The sequence below is a fragment of the Alligator sinensis genome, unplaced genomic scaffold (assembly GCF_000455745.1).
Source record: "Alligator sinensis unplaced genomic scaffold, ASM45574v1 scaffold372_1, whole genome shotgun sequence".
NCBI lineage: Eukaryota > Metazoa > Chordata > Crocodylia > Alligatoridae > Alligator > Alligator sinensis.
In genome coordinates this window covers 379,515-396,674 of record NW_005842387.1, presented here as the reverse complement: position 1 = coordinate 396,674, position 17,160 = coordinate 379,515, and the positions used below count along the sequence as shown (strand labels likewise).

The 17,160-nt window shown below is 46.5% G+C and overlaps 1 protein-coding gene across 1 annotated transcript in view; it reads right to left on the bottom strand.

Moving 5' to 3' along the window:
- Positions 1 to 421: 421 nt before the first annotated feature.
- DYTN (dystrotelin) overlaps positions 422 to 17,160 on the bottom strand; it is a 38,725-nt gene continuing 21,986 nt past the window's right edge. Inside the window, exons 4-9 of the mRNA XM_014522676.1 lie at positions 9,166 to 9,251; positions 8,322 to 8,410; positions 5,498 to 5,569; positions 4,988 to 5,151; positions 4,278 to 4,389; positions 422 to 571 (exon numbers count right to left, since the gene is read on the bottom strand). Of these exons, the coding sequence (XP_014378162.1) occupies positions 422 to 571; positions 4,278 to 4,389; positions 4,988 to 5,151; positions 5,498 to 5,569; positions 8,322 to 8,410; positions 9,166 to 9,251 (673 nt within the window). The remainder of the gene's footprint in view (positions 572 to 4,277; positions 4,390 to 4,987; positions 5,152 to 5,497; positions 5,570 to 8,321; positions 8,411 to 9,165; positions 9,252 to 17,160) is intronic.

Below are 17,160 nucleotides of genomic sequence, written 5' to 3'. Positions count from 1 at the left end.
ATTATGATCACCCTCCCATGCCTTATGGCAGCAAGAATCTCCCAGGGTTTTTATATTGTAGCTTGGTCATGGCCTGGAAAAGGCTGTCAGCCAGTGCCCCACATAGACTATATTGGCCTTTTCAATGGGGCAGTGCCTTGATAAATTGCACAAAGACCTATTTCAACTGACTTATTTTTAAAAAGAACATGAATCTATGATAAATGGGTGGTAGCTGCTTTTGGCTGTGTGGTTACAACACTTCTGTTTTATTTAATCTTATTTATTTCATGTTCTATAGATGAATCACTGACCACATTTCACTTACAAAACACCAAAGTTATTTTCTTAATGGGCTCAGCCAAGTAACTTATGTCCAAAATGACTTCTGCTTTAGAACTGTTAGAAGCGAGTAACGTATCTTGTCTTTTCAAAACCACACTCACAGGACTGGCTCAGGTGCTAGGAGATCCCCTGCCTGCAGCATTTCCAAGGCTTTTCTTCTCTGGGCCTCCTTTCTTCTGCAGCGCTCTTGAAACAGATTGTTTCTGACAGTGCGGAGAAAGAGCTTTGCGTTCTCCTTTGCTGACATCTGCTGGAATGACAAATGACAGAGAAGGGAGTGGATTTTAAAATAAGCATTGCCCAGAAGCAGCAGGCAGTCTGTCAATATAGGCCCAGACAAAGCTGAATCCTTTCCTTTCCCACCTACAAGAAAGCAGGAGCCCACATGGTTGACAGTTTAAGATCTGGCTGCCCGGGCTCATTGAGGGAAATTGAGATAAGGGAGAGTCTTGTAGGTAGGACACTCATTCTGAACTTAAGGAGATCCAAGTTCAGATGCCCTCTGGGACCTTGGGCAATTTGCTTGCTGTTTCTGTGCCTCATTTCTTCATAACAGTTATGAAGTGCTCAGATACAACAGTGGACAGGTAAGATGAAACATTAAGAAAAACAGAAACAGAAACCCTTGAGTTTCAATCCCATCCTGACAGTTTTTGTTGCTACAGTTTGTGGCAAATTCCCATATTTGGGGCCTGGCTCCCTCTATAGTGGGCACGTCTACACGTGACACTATGTCACCGTAGCAGTGCACTATGGTGACATAGCAGCTGCGGGCAAAACCGTGATGCTGCAGCTAAGCTATGTCGCAGTAGCGGCGTACTTTCTCAGTATAGCATGTCGCTACAGCAACATGGCAGCTAAAATAATCATGCACAGCGCACACAGTGCAATACCACCTGTTACTGAACTGTGCCAGTGATGGCACAGCAACAGTGGTGCCATAGGGGCATGTGTAGACGAGCTCAGTGAGTATTAACAGAGCTCTCAGATTTATTAAATAGTTGAGTATATTCCATAAAACCCTCAAAATATCATCCAAATTGCAAACTGGGACAGATTCACTGAAGTGTATCACTTTATATCAGCAAGTAATTAACTATCTTTTTAGTTAGAAAATATATATATATATTTGTTATTTGCACCAGAGGATGCATGATGAAAATAATTACAGCTCTTTGTGGATACTAATATTAGTCGCTCTTCCCCAGCTTGCTGGGAACTTAGTAGAGAAGAAGACAAACCCTTGTCTTTAGCTACATAATACAACTATGTTAGAGATAATCCATGATCTTTCCCAAGGTTGTTTAAATAATGTATCTGAAGACTAGTAAAGGGCCTAGTTCTTCATTTTCCTACACGTTGTGTTATAGCTAGGCAAAGCAGATGTAAAATGCTGACCTTCTGATAGTGGTGTCATTTTTTATCTTATTATGCAGGACAATTAATCATTTTAAGAGAACAAACAGGAAAACACAGTGCGAACATATCATGTACATTATACTAATGTCCTGTGATGGTAATAAAATTACCACAAGATGTCAGTATGGTAAAGAAAAGAAGTACTGAAGTGAAATATTTTCTCTCTGCCTACTGCTCTAAGCCTTTTTAAAAGAAACTTAGTGTTAGCCATACAGTACTATGCTGTGTGCAGAAGCCAGTTGTTTTGCTGTTGCTTGGGTTGTTAAGGACTCCTTGGACATGGGACTTGTGCTCAGTCTCATTTAGGAGTTGGGGGAAGTCAATGGTGGCCTTAGGGTTGTTGAGGCCCTGGGCAAGAGAGTCATTTGGGGCCCCTTAGAGACTTAATTTTGATGACCTATAAGCAAGTCAAACATTTTCCATTTCAGTTTCACTTTGCCCTATCCATGAAACTGCAATGAAAATATCTTAATACAATATTGATACAAATATTCAGTGTAATTAATTTTTATTTTTATAAAGTGTGAGGCCCCAGGCAGTCACCCAGTTTGCCCTCCTCCAAGGCCACTACTGGGGAAGTAAAGTGGATTTCTAAACTGCTTTCAGCACAGCTCATTTTCAAATGCTGACAGGACTGAAGGCCCTGATTCTTCTAGCACATCCCTCTGGACAAAGTCATGGTGTCCAGAGACTCTTTGACTTCAAGAGGGCTTTGTACAAATGTAGGGGTTTATTTGTGTGGATCTTCTTGAAGCAGACCTGAACATTTCTTGCTTGCAGAGGTGCTTCTTTCCCTGTTCCCCCAGCCGGATCACGGTATGTGTTACCTTTGCTTCTTATATGGCTTCTTAAGTCTTTTAGAACAATAAGCGTTTTGCAGCAGACTTTTATAAACTATTGTGCAGTGCCCAAATGAAACCTCTCAGTGCTACCACGACATCTATATATTATATTTAATATATTCCTCGGATGGACATGATGACTTTCCACTGTATAGAAGAGGCTGAAGTTGGGGTGGGGGCAGGAGTGGGACTGAATCTCCTTGTTGTCTGTGGCTTCAGACTGCCATCAGCCAAGCTTGAGTAGAGCCAGGGGGAGAAAGGTAGTCTCCTGTAAGATACAGGTATCAAAGCCTCCAATAGAGGGTGACGGTTAACCTATAAAACAGAGGAAGCTTCACAAGGAGTTAATGCAGCTTCAGGCAGCATTAACACCTCACTGGACATGTGGTGGGACTGGGAGGGATGGGCAGTGAGGAACATGTTCCTGACACCAGACTCCTTCCCCACCCGCTATTCATGAACAAAACACCAAAGCAATGGAAGGTGCTTTCCCCACGTCCAAGAATGGGCTGGAGGCTGCTTTGGAGCACTGCCCTCTTGTATCACCTGTGTGGGCCGGCTCCCGATCCCATCCTCGCCACGTGCGAGCCAGGCCCGTCTTTGCGCACGCGGGCTGTGGCCAGCAGCCCGGGCACGCGGGGTCAGAGGAGACCGCAGGGCGGTAAGGTACGCGCAAGCTAGAATCAGTTACGGAGGCGTAATGGTTGATTGAAAAGATTATTTACTTACACCCAAGGTGGTCGCGGTGTAGGTTGGACAGCTTTCCAGGCGCAGCTCTGCTTGAATCCTCATTGGAGGACTCTGACAAACTCGGTTCTTTGACCCCGGAGTGGTTTAGGCTCCGCGGGTTCGGCAATTCTTTCCTCACGGAGTGGCTGAATCTCCGTGGGTTCTGTTCGGTTCCCAGGTCCCCCGGAGCTGTTAAGACTCCGTGGGTTCGAAAATTGGGTATATAGGATAGGGATACGTCTAGGATTGCGCTCGGTGACGGGGAGAGGCTAGAAGCTAAACGGACCTCCGTTGCCTGCTTAAGAAAGGTGCGTTGGGTCCGCAAGGGTCCACATCGCTTGGAGATCTTCACACAGCGCGAAGTCTCCTCCTTCTGGCGAGTTCTGCATCTCTCCAGGTTTCCTCTCTCTGCGACTTGGGCGGAAACTACCCAAGCCTTTTGTACGACTAGCAAGCCAATAGCTAGCCGCCACGTATGCCTACATTTAGAACCGGCCAATAATGTGGCACAAATCTAAATACAAACGGCGGGAACTCCTTTGCACCGTGCATCACTATGATGCAAAAGAAATGTACCATGCAAAGAAGGCTACAAACGGCGGGAAATACTCTTTTGCACGCGGGTTCTCCTATTGCAGCAGAAAACTCTACCGTGCAAAAAACTGCAATTTGTTGGGAACATAATTTAGCGGTGCCGAAGCACACAAAAACAAAAAACCACAACTTTGGGTTGTGACATCACCCACCGAAGGGAAGACGGGAGCTGCTCCAGAGACTTCCACGTGACTAAAACTGTTATTTAATTCAAAGTAGAATACAGATCATAAACTTAAATTTACTCGTCTTTCTCTGACTTAAAGTTGCCAGATAGTTAAGGCTGATTTGTTTAATCTGATATACACACAATAAAATCAACGTAGGTGCCCTAATCAAGCAAGTAAATCTATTAAATTGGTACGGTACCTGCACACAGTGCTCAGTTACAGGGTGTGATTTTTTGTGGGGTTTGCTGAGACGCCCAGTGAAGAAGCAGGCTTGGCAAAGGTCAAAATTTAGGCACTTCATGCAGCGATATCTGTCAGGAGAAAACAGAAAGGATCAAGCTAACTCTCGGGTCTGAGAATTTCTTACAAAAGAATTGGGATGCTGGCAATCAGCATCCAGACAAATTGAGTTCTTGAGAGATACTGTTAATAGAATAATAGTTTCCCACACCAACGGGAGAGCTGAGATTTTATTAGCAAAACAGGAGCTAGTTGTTGATCTGATGATACTGTTTCTTAGAATGCATCGTTGCAGCAAAACTTCATACAGTGAAGCAACAGTTGTACTTGATATCACCTTAAATACTGCAGCTGCATCTTCATTCTCTCTCATATAGCAGCTTATCTCTAAAAACAGTTCACTAGGAGCTGTAATATCACTGCATGATGTAAGTAGGGCATATGACTTTGGGAAAACTAAGAAAATAACCCAAGTAAATACAAGCTATAAAAAAAAAAAGTAAAATTCCATGTCATGTACTTTTCCATGTCACTGTATGATCATATTCCTTTAATGCTGTTACATGTCTTTGCCTTTCTATGTCCATTCATACTGTCTGTCATGATGGGGTCCTGATCCTGGTGGGCCTCTAGGTGATGCAAGTAATATTACAGTACATATTGATTCACCTTAATCCAGTGATGGGAAAATTCTTGCAGACTCTACATCTAACATTGTGAGTGACCATTTTAGTGGCTGATAATTTATGACAAGTAGGAAGCCACAGGAGAAGGGCGGGTTCAGTTCTTAGCCAAGATAGAAATTTCTCTTCAGCAACTGCTGAGTTCAGAACCTGGAAAAGAGTATCAATTTTATGCATTATTGCATTACATAAAGCTCAAAATATAAACTCCCATCCTAAGCCAAAATCTCTAAACCCAAATGATTTCCTGTCTAATGTAGGACACCATTGACTTCAAAAAGTCTCCATGAGAGGGCAGAGATCCATGCTAGGTACCTCATTATATAACTTCGTTCATTGGTGTCAAGTCTGCTCCAGAGGTTTATCCCTTGGGATTTGGAAATAATCCTACCCCTTAAAATAAAGTAAACTTGGATATTACCTTGTGGTACCTTGACATTTCACTTGGTCAACAATGTTCACAATCGCCTCCACAGACCATCTGAATTCTACTCACCCCATGGAAACAGCTGCGAATAGCTATTTCCACACAGGATGAAGCACAGCTTTCCCCCACGATGGCTGGAATCTGCACCAGAAAGAAAATCAGCTATTCAGGAATACCATGCTAAAAAACAGATGCTGCCACCATGTTTTACTGGGGTGGTATCAGAGCACAGATGGAGAAGCATCAATAGAAAAGCCATTTGCTTCCTTTACTAGAGGAAAGACTGTTTTAATGCAGGCATGTGATTTCAGCGTGTAATTCCAAACTTCATTGTGTGTCAGAGTGACTGTACCTCCACCCCAGTTATTATATATCAATCAACATATTGTGCTGTCAGAGCACTAAACCCAGTAGTGGACAGACTTTGTTTTTGCAACATAGGCTTATTCCACGATCTTTCTAAAAATGCTGATGTGACAAAATTCACCCTGACTCCACCATGGTAGTATCTCCTATCTGAGAGCTCTTTGCAGAGTAAGCTGACAGTTTGTTTTCAGTGAGTAATGCATGACCGATAAGGCCCTGAACCTATAGGCAACTCTGCACAGGGATGGACACATACCTCAATGGAGCCTCTTCAGCACTAAGAGGGCTCAGCATGGGTGCACATTCATGCTTGTGGAACTACTTGTAGGATCTGGCTATCATAAGCTCTGACAAAACTCTCAGCACAGAGGCACTGATGTCAATGGGTATTTTGACTGAGGCTATGAACAAACATACCTTTTAAACTCTTTAGAAGGGGAGGGGGAGCTACTGCTGCTTGGGAGCATGTAACAGCTGTTAGATGTACCCTCTATATCTGCATGCTCCTGTAGCAATACAAGATACCTAAATTACTGTAACTTTCACCTGGACTGAAACGGGACTAAAGTTGCAATAGTTTTGCTATACTTGTATTGCTACATAATTATGTAGATATAACAGTTGTGTCATAGTTTCATAGTTTCATAGTTTCAGGGTCGGAAGGGACCTAATAGATCTTCTAGCCTGACCCCCCGCCAGGGCAGAAGAACAACAAAAGAACCCTAAACAAAAAACGGGACTCAAATGAGTCCAGCCAGGTAGGTATCCAGCCTCTTCTTAAAGATCCCCAGGGTAGGGGCCAGCACCACCTCCCTTGGAAGTTGGTTCCAGCTCCTAGCCGCCCTGACTGTGAAGTAGTTTTTTTGGATGTCCAATCTGTACCTCCTCTCCATCAACTTGTGCCCATTACTCCTTGTTATGCCAGCGGGGGCTAGGGGAAACAGCGTCTCCCCCAAACCCTTCTGGTTCCCCCTAGTGAGTTTATAGACGGTCACCAGGTCCCCCCTCAGCCTTCTCTTGTGGAGGCTGAATAGGTTCAGGTCCCGCAGTCTCTCACTGTAGGGTCTGCCCTGTTGTCCCCGGATCATGCGGGTGGCCCTCCTCTGGACCCTCTCCATGTTGTCCACATCCCTCCTGAAATGGGGCGCACAGAACTGGACACAATACTCCAGCTGCGGCCTGACCAGCGTCGCATAGAGGGGGAGGATCACCTCCCTGGCTCTACTCGAGATGCACCTGTGGATGCACGATAAGGTCCGGTTGGCCCTGCCAACCATGACCTCGCATTGTCGGCCCATGTTCATCTTGGAGTCAATAATGACACCAAGATCCCTTTCCGCCTCCGTGCTCTCAAGTAGGGAGTTCCCCATCATATAAGTGTGCTGCTGGTTCCTACTACCCAAGTGCAGCACCCTGCACTTGTCCGTATTGAAACACATCCTGTTCCTGTTTGCCCACCCCTGTAACCTATCCAGATCCTTCTGCAATCTCTCTCTCCCTGCTAGCGTGCTCACCTCCCCCCAAATTTTGGTGTCATCAGCGAATTTAAACAGGTTGCTTTCCACCCCAACATCAAGATCGCTGATGAAGAAATTGAACAGCGCAGGCCCCAGGACCGAGCCCTGGGGGACTCCACTACCCACCTCCCCCCAAGTCGAGTATGATCCATCCACCACCACCCTCTGAGTGCGACCCTTCAGCCAATCTGCAATCCATCTGACTGTGTAGGCATCTATGCCACAGTCGCCTAGTTTATTAATTAGGATGGGGTGAGAGACGGTGTCAAAGGCCTTGCTGAAGTCCAGAAAGACTACATCCACCGCGACACCTGCGTCCATGGCCTTTGTGACCTGATCATAAAAGGCAATCAGGTTGGTCTGACATGATCTCCCCCTAATAAATCCATGCTGATTGCCCCTGAGCATCATTTCTGATGCCGGCCCATCACAAATGTGCTCCTTGATGATCTTCTCAAAGAGTTTCCCCAGGATTGAGGTGAGACTGACGGGCCTATAGTTGCCCGGGTCCTCCCTTTTCCCTTTCTTGAAGATGGGGACCACATTAGCTACCTTCCAATCGTCTGGCACCTGGCCCAAGCACCACGATCGCTCGTAGAGCCGTGCCAGGGGCCCTGCAATAACCCCAGCTAGCTCCCTCAGCACCCTGGGGTGGAGAGCATCCAGACCCGCTGACTTGAACGCGTCCAGCCCCTCCAGAAGCTCTCTAACCCGGTCCTCCCCAACCTGAGGTCTGAAGGCGATCCCCTCGTGTCATAGCAGCTTAGACTGATATCATTTAATATCTATACAGTTGTTGCATGCGTCCATAGATTTGATACCTACATTCAGATCCTAGAGCAGTTTCTGCACAGTAAATCTCCATCTCCTGAGAGCCCAACTAACTTTATTAAAGAAGCCTATGGAACCTACGTCCCATACATTTTTATCCCTTGCAATAACTCTCTTGGAATTCCTCTTTGAGGCTTGCTGTTTATTCCGCACATGCAGTTTAAGAGCAGTGACAGTACCTCATGTAAGTCTGTTAGTAGACTTCTCAGGGCACTCCGACTCATCGAGGCCTCCTCCTGATCTTTGTCAGCATAAAACTGAAAGAAAGCTGCAAGCAGCCGGAAGAGATTGCTTAGAATCCTGGCAGAGTCTAAAGAGTCTGAACTTACTCGCAAGAAACACTAACGTGACAATTGCTGGATACCTATTCCATCATAGCTAACGAGTTAGAATAGTTTCTAATTCTTGATGATTAGGCCAAGTAAGTAGGAAGAGCACACAATGATCTCATTTTCATGACCATAAGAACTTGCCAGTCTACTGCTGGATTTAGCTTCTGTGATGTTAATTACAAATCAATTTATGTAAAACATATACCTGTGCAGAAGGCCAGCCAAAGGCCCCACATAAACTCTATTTTGAGGACATGCATCACGCATAACCTTTGTGCTGGCCCATTGTATAGAGGGGAGTTTCACTTTTAATACTCAACTCCTTACCTATTATCATCTTTATTTCAAGAGTTCTTCTATCTTTTTCTGTCTGAGACTGAATGCAAGTCATCTTTTCCCAATTACAGTAATTGAACCTGGCTTTTAACTTCTAAGCTTTACTTCTCTTAAGGGATATTATGAACTGCTCTGAGATGCTTATACAAGAGACATTATAGAATGGACATTGATTAATGGATGCTATTCTTCTGCATCAACCTTTTCTGACAATGTAAGGCAGTACATTTTATTTCCATGTATTAACTTTTTGTACAGAAGGACTCTGTTTTCTTTCTGCATAGAAATAAGATATATTGAAAGTGTCGTCAGTACTCAGCACCTAAAAGAGAGTGTAAAGGTCATGGATTCCCACCTCTGTATTTTGTAAGCAGACTGTCTCCTGAGAGAGCAATTAGGGCCCCTGCAGCAGATCTGGCTTTGATAACACCTGTTTCAGATCTGGAACAAGAAAAAAAGGTTAAGTCAGGAATGTGAAACTAAAACTACTAGAATTAAAAGTGTTGTTACAGTGGAAAATGACCTCAAAATCCACAAGGCAAGAATTCTTATTGGTGTTATCTCTTATTGAACCAACTGTATGGTTGGTATAGGCATAAATAAGCTTTTGAGCATCATGGTATCTGAAGCAGACACAGCTGAGACATAAATAAAAGATATTGGCCACAAGGACTCTTGCCTCTCCCAATAAAAAAATATCACCCATAAGAATTCTTGCCTCTTGCATAGCTCCTGGACCATCAGGGCAACAATATCATCTCAACACTACCACTCTCACAGTTTGGGCCCAGCTCCAGTGAGAGAAACATGGGTATAAGCTGGCCGCTCCCCTGTGAGCTAGGACCCTGGCGGACCCTCTGGCGGATCCCTGACCTGACCTCCAGCACAGAGCCAGGAGGCAAGTGGGGCTCGCAGTGGGTGGGCACTAGATAGAGGGGGCAGCTGAGTGGAACCAAAGAGGGTCATGGCCCCCCACAGCTCCTACTTAACTCAGCCCCCTAGGGAGCCACGCAACTGGAGCGGCCTGACGTGTGGGTTAGCATGGGACTTACCTGCCCCTTTCTCTGGAGGGACAGGGGATACCTGTCCCAGAGAGCAGCGTGGCGCTGGCAGCAATCTGTGCATGTGCGGCACTGGCTGCAATCTGCCTATGTGAGGGTTTTAAAAGGGCCCCCCAATGGTAAAAAACCCCCACACAGTTTGGGCCCCGCTCCAGTGAGAGATGCATGAGTGTAAGCTTGTTGTACCCCTATGAGCTAGGACCCTGGCAGACTCTCTGGTGGACCCCTGACCTGACCCACAGTGCAGAGCAGGGATGTAAGTGGGGCCCACGGTGGGTGGGCACTAGATAGAGGGTGCAGCTTAGCAGAGCCAGGGAGGATCGTGCCCCCCATGGCTCCTACTTAGCCCAGCCCCCTAGGGAGCTGCGCAAACAGAGTGCACAAACAGGCATGTTTTGGGCCCAGTGCAAGAGTTTGTGTGGGAGTTTGTGTAGGAGGGTGAGCAGGAGGGGCTATTAGCTGGCACTCTCAATCTAAGTACAGGTTACTGGGGTGGGTGAATGAGAATAGGATGGGATTCAATACTGACAAGTGCAGGGTACAGCAGTTGGGCAGTAAGAACCAGCAGCATACCTATAGGCTGGGGAACTCCCTTCTTGAAAGCACAGTGGCAGAAAGATCTTGGAGTCATTATCGATTCCAAAATGAACATGGGCTGCCAATGTGCGGATGTGGTCAGTAAGGCTAACCGCACTTTGTCATGCATCCATAGATGCATCACAAGCAGGGCCAAGGAGGTGATCCTCCCCCTCTATGTGACACTGGTCAGGCCACAGTTGGAGTACTGTGTCCAGTTCTGGGCGCCTCAGTTTAGGAGGGATGTGGACAGCATCGAGAGGGTCCAGAGGAGGGCCACTCGCATGATCCGGGGACAGCAGGGCAGACCCTACAAGGAGAGGCTATGGGACCTGAACCTGTTCAGCCTTCACAAGAGAAGGCTGAGAGGGGACCTGGTGGCCATCTATAAACTTACCAGGGGGGACCAGCGGGGCATGGGGGAGACCCTATTCCCCTGAGCACCTCCCAAAATAACAAGGAATAACGGCCATAAGTTGTTTAAGAGTAGGTTCAGGCTGGACATTAGAAGGCACTACTTCACAGTCAGGGCGGCTAGGATCTGGAACCAGCTTCCAAGGGAAGTGGTGCTGGCTCCTATCTTGGGGGTCTTTAAGAGGAGGCTTGATAATTACCTAGCTGGAGTCATATGAGCCCAGTATTCTCTCTTGCCTTGGGCAGGGGGTCGGACTTTAAGATCTACTTAGGTCCCTTCTGACCCTACATCTATGAATCTATGAATCTATGACTGCAGCTGTCCTGACATCTGTTGGGAGGACCAACTCCCTCAGGTCAGCCAATTTCTTGGCAGCTATTGTTGACCTGTTCCTGTCTCAGATTGTTGAAGTACCGACTAGGGGTAAAGCCACTGTGGACTTAGTGCTTATCAAAGGGGAGGACATGGTAGGGGACCTGAGGACTGGAGGTACAATGATCATGATCTGATTAGGGTCACCATTCACCAGAAGGCTAGGATCCCAATTAGTAGAACAGAAGTCCTAGATTTCAGAAGGGCAGACTTTGACAAACTCTGGAGGCTAGTTAAAAAGGCCCTCAATGACCAGTGACTGGATGATTTGGGAGTTCAGGAGCGATGGTGCCTCCTCAAGAGCAATTCTCACTGTTCAAAAAGAGGCCATTCTCATGTGACCAAAAAGCAGGAAAGGAGCCAAGACACCCACTTGACTCAACAGGGTTATTAGAGAACTTTTGAAAAAGAAAAAAGATGTATGTAATCAATGGAAAAAAGACTCATCAACTAGAGAAGAGTTCATTTATAAAACCAGGGTCTGTAGGTATGATACAAAAAGCCAAGGCAGGCATGTAGATCAAGCTGGCATCTGAAATAAAGGACAACAAAAAGTCCTTCTACAGGTACATGGGGAGCAAGAAAAAATCGAGCTCCACTGTGGGACCCCTACTGAATATGCAAGGGCAGCCAACAGTTGATCCCCACAAAAAGGCAAAGCTCCTAAATGAATACTTCACATCAGTATTCCAGAAAGCTAACAGGACCTGCACACCTGTTCAGAGGCCCAGGGAACATGGGGAAGCCAACAAACAACATGAAATTAGTCCCAAACAGGTGAGGGTCATCTTAGAACAATTGGATGTTTTCAAGTCTGCTGGGCCAAAATACTTATATCCAAGAGTCCTGAAAGAATTGACTGAACTCCTAGCAGGGCCTCTGGTGAAGATATTTGAAAAGTCATGGAACTTGGGGGTGGTCCTGGACAACTGGAAGAGTGCCAATGTGGTGCCCATCTTTAAGAAAGGGAGGAGGGATGACCCTGCAAACTATAGAGTGGTCAGTCTGACTTCGGTCCTAGGAAAAACTTTTGAAAAAATTGTTAAGGAGGCCATCAATCACAAGCTTCTAACTGACAAGGTATTAAGAAACAACCAGCATGGCTTTGTGGAGGGTAGATCATGCCTGACAAACCTGGTGTCCTTTTATGACCAGGTAACTAACCAGATGGACAAGGGACATGAGGTAGACATCATTTACTTAGACTTCAGTAAAGTCTTTGATTCTGTTTCCCATGAGATTCTCTCAATTAAATTGGAGGGCACCGGCCTAGACCAGTCCAGCCATTTTGAGGCAAGGGCTGCCTATATAAACAAGGCAGTCTGGCTACAGGAGGCCAGGTAGGAACATTGCTTGGCTGAAGGGCTGCTGAGAATGACCTGAAGGTAAGGGGGAGCTGCAAGGGGGTGGTAAGGAGGGTCCTGGTCCTGGTCCTGGTCCTGGTCCTGGTCCTGGTCCTGGTCCTGGTCCTGGTCCTGGTCCTGGTCCTGGTCCTGGTCCTGGTCCTGGTCCTGGTCCTGGTCCTGGTCCTGGTCCTGGTCCTGGTCCTGGTCCTGGTCCTGGTCCTGGTCCTGGTCCTGGTCCTGGTCCTGGTCCTGGTCCTGGTCCTGGTCCTGGTCCTGGTCCTGGTCCTGGTCCTGGTCCTGGTCCTGGTCCTGACCTGAAACTGCACCCTGCCAGGAGTGGGTGGTCTTGTGGGGCTCTCAGTGGCGTGGGAGCCCCCAGGAAATGCCAGGCCAGTTATCACCCCGCTGAAAGGTGGGTTGGGGCACCTTAACCCCTAGCTCCCACCACTGGGTGGGTAACCCTGTGTTTGTGGAGGGATCCAGAGGGTGGACCCTGAGAAAGTGAATGAGTACTGGGCGTGGTGCTGCGGTTGCCCCCGGGAGAAAGAGGGTAGTGGTGCGGTGAGCCTGAGGATAGAGAGTGAGGGGCTAGAGACCCAGCCTGAAGGAGGGAGTACCCTTGACTGGCCCAAGCTGGGGCCAGGACCAGGAGGGTCAGAAGGGCCAGGGGCCCACCGTGAGGGACGCCCAAGAGCCGGGGGCCTGGGGTTCCGACTGGCCTGGAGGTGGGCCAGGGCAAGTGGCCGAAGGTCCTGGGGGGACCACACCTGAGAGGGGAAAGTAGCTTTGGGGAGGGGCTAGGTAGCCTGGATGATGGCGGAGAGGCTGCCTGATAGGAGAGGATCATAGAGGGGTCCTGTTCAGAAGATTCTGGGGCCTAGCGTGGGGCCGGTGACTATGTGAACACCATGATGCCATCTGCAAGGCTTGGGCTGCAGTATTGGGGAGGTTGGAGCTGCAGAGAGCGCCCCCTGGCATTGGGGCACTAAATGGGTAGCCTCCTGCTTAATTGAATCAATTAACACGAAGGCATGGCGGACAAGATAGGCGGGTGGTTGCCCAGAGACAGGTGGGCGGGCCGTGGAGGTCGGCCCTGAGGTGGCCCCCTGTCACATTCAGTAAGGCCTTTGATTCTGTCTCCCATGGAATTCTCTCAGTTAAACTGGAGGGTACCTGGCCTGGCCCAGCCTACAGGGAGGTGGGTGCCTAACTGTCTTAGAGGCTGGTCCCAGTGAGTTGTAATCGATGGTCTCATCCTGAAGGGCTATCTCCAATGGTGTCCCACAGGGATTGGTGCTTGGACCTGTGTTTTTTAACATATTTATTAATGAGTTGGATGGAGGGGTGGAATGCTCTATGATTAAGTTTGCCGGCGATACCAAGCTGTGGTAATGCAGGAAGACCAGAGGATAGGGTAAGGATGCAGGGCAGCCTAGACCAGGCTTGTCCAACGTACGGCCTGTGGGCTGCCATGCGGCCCTCCAAGCCGTTTTCTGAGGCCTGAGGTGCTGTGATGGGAAACAAAAGTAAACGCTATACTTTTGGTTTGGGGGGGTGATGTGATACCACTTCCTGTGAGGTTTTTGAATATGGCTCGCCGGCCCACTGGGTGATAAAGTTCATGATCTGGCCCCACATTCAAAAAGGTTGGACACCCCTGGCCTAGACAGACTGGTTCTATGGGCTGATTGGAATCGGATGAGGTTCAACAGGGAAAAGTGCCAGGTCCTTCATCTGGGTAGGAAGAACTTTCACCCCAACTACAGGATAGGCGGTAGCCCACTGACTGGCACATCATCTGAACGGGACCTGGGGGTCACAATCAACCAGACGAATATGAGCCAACAGTGCAAGAAAGTTGCCAGCAGGGCAAATAGGACTCTGGTGTGCCTCAGCCGACGTGTTGACAACAGATCCCAGGAGGTGCTTCTCCTTCTCTACTCAGCAGTGGTGAGGCCGCAACTGGAGTACTGTGCCCAGTTTTAGGCACCGCACTTCAAGAAGGATGCAGATAAACTTGAGAGGGTACAGAGAAGGGCCACCCACGTGATTAGCGGCCTGAAGGATAGGTCCTATGAGGAAAGACTCTGGGAGCTGGGCTTGTTCAGTCTGAGTAAGAGGAGGCTGAGAGGTGACTTGATAGCTTCCTACAAGTATGTCAGGGGAAACGCCAAGATCTGGGGGAGCAACTCTTCAGGAAGGCACCCCTTGGGAGGATGAGGACCAATGGGCACAAACTAATAGAAGGAAGATTTAGGCTGGACATAAGCAAGAGCTTCTTTTCCATAAGGGTAATTAGAACCTGGAAGACATTCCCAGCAGAGGTGGTGCAGTCGCCATCCTTGGAGGTGTTCAAGAGGAGGCTGGATAAGCACCTCGTTGAGCTAGTTTGAGCTCATTAACTTCCTGCCTATGGCAGGGGACTGGACTCGATGACCTAACAGGTCCCTTCTGGTCCATTGATTTTTATGATTCTATAAAACATGGAAAATATTGAAGTTTGCCGCTTGCAATGGAAAATCCACAACATAAAGAGAAAAGAAGTCAGACTACATAGTGACACCAATCACCCACAAGAATCCCTTTCTCTCACATATCTTCTGGATCATCACAGCAACAACATCACCTCAACACCTCCAAAATCCATGTCATTTCATATGTGCATACCTGCTCTAGAACGTTGTTGTTGTTTGTGTATGGAGGCGGTGTCTGAGAGCCCCAGTGGTGGAGCCAGAGCTCCATTGAGAGAACTCTGCTAGTCACTGGACAAACACAGAACAAAAAGACTCTCTGCCCCAAACTGCTTATATCCTAATTAGATTATATTAGGCCTATTTAAAGCATTCAGTATTAAATGATGATTCTCTTTCTGCAAAGTGTTTCTGAAAGTAAATCTTATTAAGCAGGCTTAAGTAATGTCTTAAATTATGTCTCCTTGGGCATGTTTACACATGCAATTAATGCGTAGCAATAAGCTCCAGCACATACTGTTCCAGAATGTATCATTTCTGGGTGTCACGTTTGAATGTGTGCTGCACATTGAGCCAAGTGAGAACAACCCATGTCAGCCTGCCAGCCCAGGTCTGCTTCAACCCAGCTCAATGTACTGCAAGTATATATGGTATTTCTCTAACTGAAAACACAGTAGGTTTTATTTGGAATACTTGAGAAACCATAAACACGGAATCCAACGCTGCTCTTCTTACAAGGTAACTTTTCAGGGCAAGATTGTGTGTGTGTGTGTGTGTGTGTGTGTGTGTGTGTGTGTGTGTAAAAAAGATTACTAAAATGCAAAAAACTACCTTCAAAAGTGCCCAGGCTTATTAAGCTGCCATTATAGATTGAGAGAGCTGTGAGATGTTTAACAAAGAAACTTCCATCCAATCTACAAGTGTTTCCAGACTCGCCCAATGTTGTCCTCATGACATTGGTGGCAAGATTTTGATGAAAACAGTAAAATTACACAAATAACTGACCTACCACTAGAAAGAAAACTAAATGGAGATTAGAAACTTGTTCACCTGAAAACTTTACTGGACAGTCAGTAGAACATACTGAAGGCAAACGCTTTTTTTATCAAGTTGATTTGCGTATTTGCAGCCATGCATTGTTGACTGACAAGATGCACAAAAATGATATGCGTTTTATAAAATACAGTGAAAAGTCATTTCCAAACTTCCTACTGCATATAATGAGACCTTTATGACACTGTCAGGGAGCACACAAGGTAAGCTACCACAAGGATACAAAAAAGGTCCTAATACGTGTCTGCAAGAAAAAAAGGTGTTAGTGAAAAAACGCAGTAGAGGAAAGACAATCACACACTAGAAAAAGACAACATTTACTCGCAAAGCTGTTCCTACAATGCAAGCATGATGCCTAATTCACTGTTAGAATCAAATACCAGAAGAGGAGGAAAAATGGCACACTGCCTTTGGAGAATAGAAATAGTTTATAAAGAGAGACCAAGTTAATCCTGTGATGACAGTTCTTCTAAGTAATTTCCCTTGAGTAGCCCTGAGAGAGTGCAATATAGAAAATACTCTTGCTATTTCTAGCTTTGTTCCAAATTGCATTATTTCATTTTTAGACTCAAGTGATTTATTTTGTAAGTACAAGCAACTCATAACATGGGATCACACACAAAGATGATCAAATTAGTAATTAATGGGAATTCAAGAGGGTTAGTAACAGTCCTCTGCACCACTTTAATCCCATTCAGACTCTCAGCAAAAGCTTTGATCTTTCTCTCTCTGCACAGGACTGTGAATAAATTAACCTATGAACGTGGCCTGTTCCTTTTCTAGCATGATGTTCCCAAACCAATCCCGGTTCTGATTAATTCATTTTTTCACGAATACAGTATGTAAGCAAATTTCAGCCTATGAGTTGCTTGTGTATTGCTCCCTTCAGCACTTTGCTATTCATGGTAGCTAATTGATCAGTAGCACTGCTTTTGCTTCACAATTGGATGGCAAATATTTTAGACGGGAAAGGAAAGAATTAATAGATTCATAGATGTTCGGGTCGGAAGGGACCTCAATAGATCATCGAGTCTGACCCCCTGCATAAGCAGGAAA